The sequence below is a fragment of the Cucumis melo genome, chromosome 10 (genome assembly GCF_025177605.1).
Source record: "Cucumis melo cultivar AY chromosome 10, USDA_Cmelo_AY_1.0, whole genome shotgun sequence".
NCBI classification, from domain to species: Eukaryota; Viridiplantae; Streptophyta; class Magnoliopsida; order Cucurbitales; family Cucurbitaceae; genus Cucumis; species Cucumis melo.
Window position 1 is genome coordinate 2,292,899 of NC_066866.1, and position 7,229 is coordinate 2,300,127.

General features: G+C 33.7%; 2 protein-coding genes across 2 annotated transcripts; both read right to left on the reverse strand.

Moving 5' to 3' along the window:
- Window positions 1-712: 712 nt before the first annotated feature.
- LOC103489195 (cytochrome P450 CYP749A22-like) lies at window positions 713-4,311 on the reverse strand. The gene is made up of 6 exons (XM_008448244.3): window positions 3,927-4,311; window positions 3,451-3,796; window positions 2,571-2,794; window positions 2,241-2,473; window positions 1,435-1,813; window positions 713-1,332 (listed from the first exon to the last, which is right to left on the reverse strand). The coding sequence occupies exons 2-6, from the start codon at window positions 3,725-3,727 to the stop codon at window positions 898-900; spliced, it is 1,548 nt and encodes a 515-aa protein (XP_008446466.1). The 5' UTR covers window positions 3,728-3,796; window positions 3,927-4,311; the 3' UTR covers window positions 713-897.
- LOC103489194 (cytochrome P450 CYP749A22-like) lies at window positions 4,179-6,286 on the reverse strand. The gene is made up of 5 exons (XM_008448243.3): window positions 5,971-6,286; window positions 5,677-5,900; window positions 5,359-5,591; window positions 4,873-5,248; window positions 4,179-4,742 (listed from the first exon to the last, which is right to left on the reverse strand). Exons 1-5 carry the CDS (start codon window positions 6,284-6,286, stop codon window positions 4,305-4,307), a joined length of 1,587 nt encoding a protein of 528 aa, XP_008446465.2. The 3' UTR covers window positions 4,179-4,304.
- Window positions 6,287-7,229: the final 943 nt, after the last annotated feature.

A 7,229-nucleotide genomic window follows, 5' to 3' on the forward strand; every position in this document is an offset into this window, starting at 1 on the left:
AAATCTAATTCCATAACGAAACAAAAACTTAGTTGGAGGTTGCAAATTTCTTGAAATTTTTTAAGATACTTTTAACCAAAATTTAAAATCTTTTTTAAAATTTTTCTCTTTAAACCATTAATTTTTTTTTGCTTTAAAATTATTTTTTTAAACTCAAAATTAAATATATTTCATAAGATTACCTAATCAAACTTTTTTTTTTTTGTAATAACCCATGTCGATTTCGTTAAAAAAATCCTATGATGTAATCTAGAAATTTATCTGGGAGTGCGAGATTTGATCCCAAGAAAAAAATAAATTTAATCAATGTTTTTTTTAAAAAACTTAATTCGAATACTAGTGTGAGAAAGTAATAATTTATGAATAATGAAATAAGAAATACTTTTTTAAAAAAATGAATTTTATTTGAGACATAAAATTTGAACACAGTTTTTTAAATAGATGTTATCGGGTGCTAACACTTTTCCCGTATACAAATGACCCAGCAAAAAAAAAAAAGCTCGGGTGCGTGGCGACAATTACCGAAACAAATATTTAAAAATTCTTAAGATTACTTTGCTTGTTGTGGAAGTATAATTTCTTCTCATTTTCTTTTAATTTTGAGTAATTTGCAAGTTTTATTTCAAACTATGCAGCTCACTAACTTATGCATTAAAACAAGTTCAATACTTTTATAATTTTGCTAACAACTTGATTTTTTTTACTCAAATAATTACAAAACTGAAAGATCGAACCAATCACGATAATAGTAATAGTAACAGTAATGTAGTTTTGGTACACTTATGGCAAACAACCATATATTTTTACATTAAGTAACAGTGTAATTTAATTTGAAGCTGCTTAAAATTTACTAAACAAGTAAATTTCATATTCCAAACAGTGTTCATTTTAAGCTTTTTAATCTGCTATTGAATTTAGTATCACTTGAACTCCATTCTGGGGGCAAATGGTTAACAACTGCGCCGGCATGTGTGCATAGGCCGGCGATAGGCTAAAGGAGTACCTCTGTAGAATCATTGACATTGCAATTTTGGCTTCGTTTGTTGCAAAGTTCATCCCCACACAGTTTCGAGGCCCCAATCCAAACGGGAGATATGCAGCAGAGTTTTTTTCGGTGGCTTTTCCTATCCCTTCTGAAAATCTTTCTGGTTTGAACTCATGTGCATCATCTCCCCAAAACTTTGTGTCATGATGAACTGCTACCGTAGGAATTGCCAGCAAAGTCGTTGTAGGAACCACCAGGTTTCCTAGTCTCACTTCCTTCTCTACTCGCCGTGCTATCGTCATTGCCGGTGGATATAGCCTCAGACATTCATTGATGATCATTGCCATCTGTCCATAGTAAAAGCGAACACACACGTCCTATAAGTATTTACATGATAATAGATCAGGAGATCCTAGTTTCCATATCGATCTATGCGTCATAATTCTTACCGCTTTTAGTTTTGGAAGGCCTTCCAAAGTTGGGTGGTTGTGTCCAAATACATCAAACACTTCATTTCTTGCCTTTTCTTGCCATTCTTTATGCAAAGCCAAAAGAAGCATAGTCCAAGCCAACAAAACATTGGTGGTCTCATGTCCAGCAAAGTAAAATGTTTTGCATTCATCAACAATGTCTTCCATAGAAATGCTTTGTGATGTTTCAGGGTCGTTCTTCGCCTTTATTAATAATCCCAGAAAGTCATTCCCATAATCACTTGCTTCATCATTCCTCAACTTCTCTTCTCTCTCTTTTATGATTTCCATGAAGCAATCTTTAAGTCTCTTTTCAAGCCTTTCTCCTTCATAATCATCTTTTGATTTCAAAATCTTACTGCAAACAAATCAAAACTAGAGTTATGGCACAAGCAAAAAGCGTCACCAGTAAAAAAAAAGCACGAAAAATGGTTTACTAACAATATGTTAGCTATGTCCACGAGCAAAGTGAGTGTAGTTTTACAATTAGCGAGACCCTGTCCTTGATCATTTGGAGCGTCGGATAAAAAAATTAAGACATTCCAACAAAAAGTTCCATTTCTATTAACATAACATCAACTTTCATCAAGTAATTTAGGAACTCAACAAACAAAAGTAAGCCCCACATTAAGTTTTTGAAATTTCTGTTTGTTTCAGCTAAATATTCTTACCATAGTTTTCAGCTAAAACATTTGAATTCCAAGTCAACAAATTATCAAGGTGAGAATAATGAAGCTCAAATTTCAAAAAAAAAAAAAAAAAACTATCAAACTCGGCTAAATTACCTGATTATAGGTAGCTTAATTTTGTATCCATTTCTGATTGATAGATCGCAAAGCTCTTGAAGCATGTGGAAGATTTTCTTTCCTTGTTGGTAACTACTCCCAAAAGCAGTATGAGAAATGACATCCAAAGTGAATACTTTGAATTCTTTGAACGCATCCAATTCTTTGCCTTCATAATTTTTCCACCCTTCAATCATCTTCTCACCACACTCAATCATGGTTGGGATCATGTTCTGCAGTACACTCCCAATAATCTCAGACAGTTCAATCAAATCTCAACATAAAACTCACCAAAATTTTGAAATTAAAATCAAGTATGAAGTTAATTACTTTGAGACTGTCTCCATGGAAAGCAAAGTTGGCTATTCTCCTGGAATTGACCCATCGTTGACCCTCTGCAGTGGCGAGTCCATTTCCAAAAATTCTATCAATGTGGCCTTTGAGTTTCGCTTTTGGGAAGCTCTTTTGTCGATCATGGAGCACCTCCTTGATCATCTCTGGGTCTGTAATCATCAACTGAGCATCAACTCCAGCCCACTGAAGATAGTTCCTCCCTGTTTGACAATTCCAGGCACTCGCACCAATAAAAACAGACATCCAATTGAAAAAGAAGCTGTTTAATTGTAAGTTAATTCATTTACTTTCAAAGTTAAGTCTAATAGACCCCTTTAACATTTTTTAATAGATTTAGATGACAACAAGTCCAAGTCTCTAAGCTTTCAATTTTGTATTTAATAAGTAATAACCATATGTTTGCAAGATATTAGACTCAAAAGCAATGGTTAAGAGACCTATTAAAGCACTATTTAAATTTCAAGAATCTATTCTTAAAAGCAGAGCTCTAAAAGTTTAAAAACCAGACTCAGTCGTTAACAAAATGGAAGGAAAATGTCATGAAATTGACAAGCCAAGCAAAGAAAGTGAGAAAAGATCAACACAGATTTACATACTTCACTGACAGTGTGTTAAACTAAGTCCATGGGGGTAGAGGAGAGACGATTTTATTCCTTGAGAAGAATATCAAATAATATAGACTGCAAAAACGCCAATAAGATTAAAAGATTTATATATGAAAAATCTCTAAGCGTTGAATCGATAGTCGTAAATAACATATAATCTCAAGTGCTTGGTCATTTACATTCAAAGTTTCAGATAACGGATTCAAGGCCGTCCCAACACAACAATTGAAAGTTCAAGACGAGTTTTGTACCGTAAAGGTTGAGCCAAGAGTGAACCGAAGGCATAACTCTGGGGAGAATGTTATGGGAAAGGTCCATGGGTGTAGCCATGGCCTGCATTCTTTTCATGTAAACATCTCTGGTATTGCCTTGGATGAACTTGTAAGAAGGACCTTGAATCCCCTGTGACCTCATGAACCTCTGAATCCTCATGGGAGTCCACCATAGTTTGACAAAGAGCTTGAAGACCACAAAAAGAAGACACCCAGATAGAAATATTGAAATGTAAATGATGATCGTACACTCCATCACATCTCACTTCTCCTTCTAATTGCTTCAAGATGGCATCTGATATTGCAGCTGACAGGCAATCGGTATCTGGGAAACATCCATTTGTAATTATTAAGATTGAAAATTGAAAGTTAGGTTGCTTTGATTCAATTTGATACTCTGAAGTACTTCTTTTCCTTTTTGATTAACAAAAAGTTTGAAAAAGAAAAACACAAACCTGGGGTTTGGTCCCAATTAAACTAGAGGGCGGAGGAAAGTGATGACTACGGCGCCGGAGGTTAAAAAGGCAGGAACGAAGGGATGGAGGGAGGGAGTCAGAGGATGAAGATAAAGGAGAAAAGTCATAGAAAGTCAGCGGCCTGCCTTCGTTCATAGTTCAATAATGCTGAGATCTATTTTGAAATGAAATTGAAAAATAACAGTAAAAAAAATATTTACAGATACAGACTTGAGAGCTCACTTTACCGTCTTGATCAAAATTTAGTATCATATTTATTGAATGTTTAATTATAACTTACAATACATTTTCGCTGTTAAAGTTAAAACAATCTATTCTTACATCAAACACATTTACGTTTTTGTTTGTCTTTTTATTCTAATTTGATATGGAATGAAGAATGACTTGAAGTCCTTGTTGGGGGCAAGTAGTGAGAAACTGGACGGGCGTGTGAGCGTAGGCAGGGGAGAGGGTAAACGAGTACTTTTGTAGAATAATTGACATGGCAACTTTGGCCTCATTGATGGCAAAGTTCATCCCCACACAATTTCGAGGACCTAACCCAAATGGAAGATACCCAGCCGAGTTTCTTTCGATCGTTTTCGAGACCCCTTCGGAAAATCTTTCTGGTTTGAATTCATGTACATCTTCTCCCCAAAATTCTTTGTCGTGATGGACCGCAATAGTTGGGATTGTCAGTTGGAGCGATGTTGGAAGTACAAGGCTCCCCAACTTTACTTCCTTCTCCACCACTTGGCGTGATACGGTCATTGCAGGGGGATACAACCTCAAAGTTTCGTTGATGATCATTGTCATCTGAAAGAAAGTTTATAGGCATAGAAAAACAGTTGATTAACCCTAATTAACCACTTAAAATGGTCATATTAATTAACATATTGTAGTTAAGTATTGATGTTAAAAGAAGAATGATAAGCGAAAATCTTACTATTTTTAGTTTAGAAAGGGCTTCATATGTTGGATTGTTGTTGTGTCCAAAAATCCTAAACACCTCATTTCTTGCTTGTTCTTGCCATTCTTTATGAATGGCAAGAAGAAAGATAATCCAAGTTATCAAAACATTTGTTGTTTCATGTCCAGCAAAGTAAAATGTTTTGCATTCTGCCACTATCACATCCATTGTTATCCTCTCTGATTTTTCACCTTCATTTTTTGCCTTCACTAACATTCCTAGAAAGTCATTCCCATACCCTTCTCCCTTCTTTGATTTCTCTTCTCTTCCTCTTATTATTTCAGCGAAACATTCGTTCATTCTCTTCTCCAGTCGCTCTCCTTCTATGTCATCTTTCGATTTCAATATCTTACTGCAAAACAACCACACCGTTTGACAAAAAAAGAACCAGCGATCACTACATTTACAAACATTTTGATTTCATTTCGATGACTCGTTTGGAGTTGGGGTTGTTACAAATACCTGATTATAGGGAGCTTAATTTTGTATCCATTTCTGATAGACAAGTCAGTAAGCTGTTGTAACATGTGAAAAATATTCGATCCTTGCTGGTAGCTACTCCCAAAAGCAGTATGAGAAATAACATCCAAAGTGTAAACTTTCAATTCTTTGAATACATCCAATTCTTTGCCTTCATAATTCTTCCACCCTTCAATCATCTTCTCACCACACTCAATCATGGTTGGAATCATGTTCTTAATTTAATTTTGAAAAAGAAAAGTTAGTAATTAATAATTAATAACATGAGCTGAATTATATATTAATTAAGTTAATTATTACTTTGAGGCTGTCTCCATGGAAAGCAAAATTGGCAATTTTTCTAGACTTTGCCCATCTTTGACCCTCAGAAGTCACAAGTCCATTTCCAAAAATTCTAAATAAATCGCTTCCAAGTTTTGCTTTTGGGTAATTTTTTCGTTTATCATTCAACACTTCTTTGATCATTTCTGGGTCCGTAATGATTAACTGTGCCTCCATCCCATACCACTGCAAGAAGCTCCTCCCTGTTTCCACAAAACCACTTTTCATTATGAAAAAACTTGATTAAAACATAATATAACTGTTTCAACATACCGTAATCGTTGAGCCAAGAATGAACATGAGGTATAACCCTAGGGAGTATATTGTGAGAGAGCTCCATAGGGGTAGCCATGGCTTGCATTCTTTTGGTGTACATATCTCTCATGTTGCCTTGTATGAATTTGTAAGAGGGGCCATTAATCCCTTGGGACCTCATTATCCTTTGAATCCTCATGGGGGTCCACCAAAACTTGTTCACCAACTTCATGATGCTGCTCATCAAAATCACACACCCAAATACAAGACTTGGAATTATAATGTATTTGCTAATTACAACATCCATCATCATCGTCGTCATCATCATCATCATGATTGCCTCTCTCTTTGTTAATTCTTTGAGTTTAAATTCTCAATATTTGCCTTGAGGATTTATATATATAGTACAAACCATGAGATCAGAATAATTTAGAAATGGCTCTTTGGAATCTTCATATATAAATAATTAATTATTAAATGGCATTTGATTATAACATTTTTATGATTTCATTAAATAAAAAAAGGCAAAAATTAAAGCTTACCTCATTACTTAAGTCATCAAAACTTGCTTATTAATTAATCTACTTTAGTCTTTGTAATTTAGTTCTTGTCTATTTGTTCATTTAAGGGTAGTTTTTGACATTTTATCTTTTTTAATTATATTTTAAAAAATTAATAAAAATTATGCATGGTTAAATTTTCATTTTAAGAAAACCCATAAGGAAATTCAATTACTAAAGTCTTACTCATTTCGATTAAATGTAAATTGAATCGGTTTCATAATCTAATATTTGTCCTGGAAATATCACCTCCAAAATACACAAACTACACAAAACAAGAAACAAATATAACCCTACAAAAATGAGAAATAAGACAATTTAATTACTTTCAAATGCTATAAAATTCCAAATTAACCCATAAAAGTTCGATATCGTAGAAGTTCCAAATGTTGATGCAATTTAGAAATTTTGGACGATCGCATTTATCTTATTGGAAAAGGTTATATAAACATAATACTAAATAAGAAAAGGTGTTGGAATTGATGAGTCGATGACTTAGGTTTTTAATTTCAACTTATTAATATTTTTGTGAATGCTTTATTTTAATATATTGTCAACCTATTAACATTGTTCATTTACTACTAATTAATCAATGCATATTCCCCATTAGAAATTTTCAAATAAACACACTTAATAGTAGGGTTTAGGAAAGGTTCAGTTTTGTGTTTAACTTTTTCTTATCGGAAAATATGATGAGATAATGAGAAATTAAACATC

Excerpts from the sequence above, each read along its gene's own strand:
- LOC103489194 (XM_008448243.3), bottom strand. The coding sequence starts at position 6,286 with ATGATGATGATGATGACGACGATGATGATGGATGTTGTAATTAGCAAA. Across the intron at positions 5,901-5,970 it reads TTCTTGGCTCAACGATTACG|GGAGGAGCTTCTTGCAGTGG; the intron begins GTATGTTGAAAC and ends TTGTGGAAACAG. Across the intron at positions 4,743-4,872 it reads CCCTTTCTAAACTAAAAATA|ATGACAATGATCATCAACGA; the intron begins GTAAGATTTTCG and ends ACTTTCTTTCAG.
- LOC103489195 (XM_008448244.3), bottom strand. The coding sequence starts at position 3,727 with ATGGAGTGTACGATCATCATTTACATTTCAATATTTCTATCTGGGTGT. Across the intron at positions 2,474-2,570 it reads TCCATGGAGACAGTCTCAAA|AACATGATCCCAACCATGAT; the intron begins GTAATTAACTTC and ends AGTGTACTGCAG. Across the intron at positions 1,814-2,240 it reads ATTAAGCTACCTATAATCAG|TAAGATTTTGAAATCAAAAG; the intron begins GTAATTTAGCCG and ends ATTTGTTTGCAG.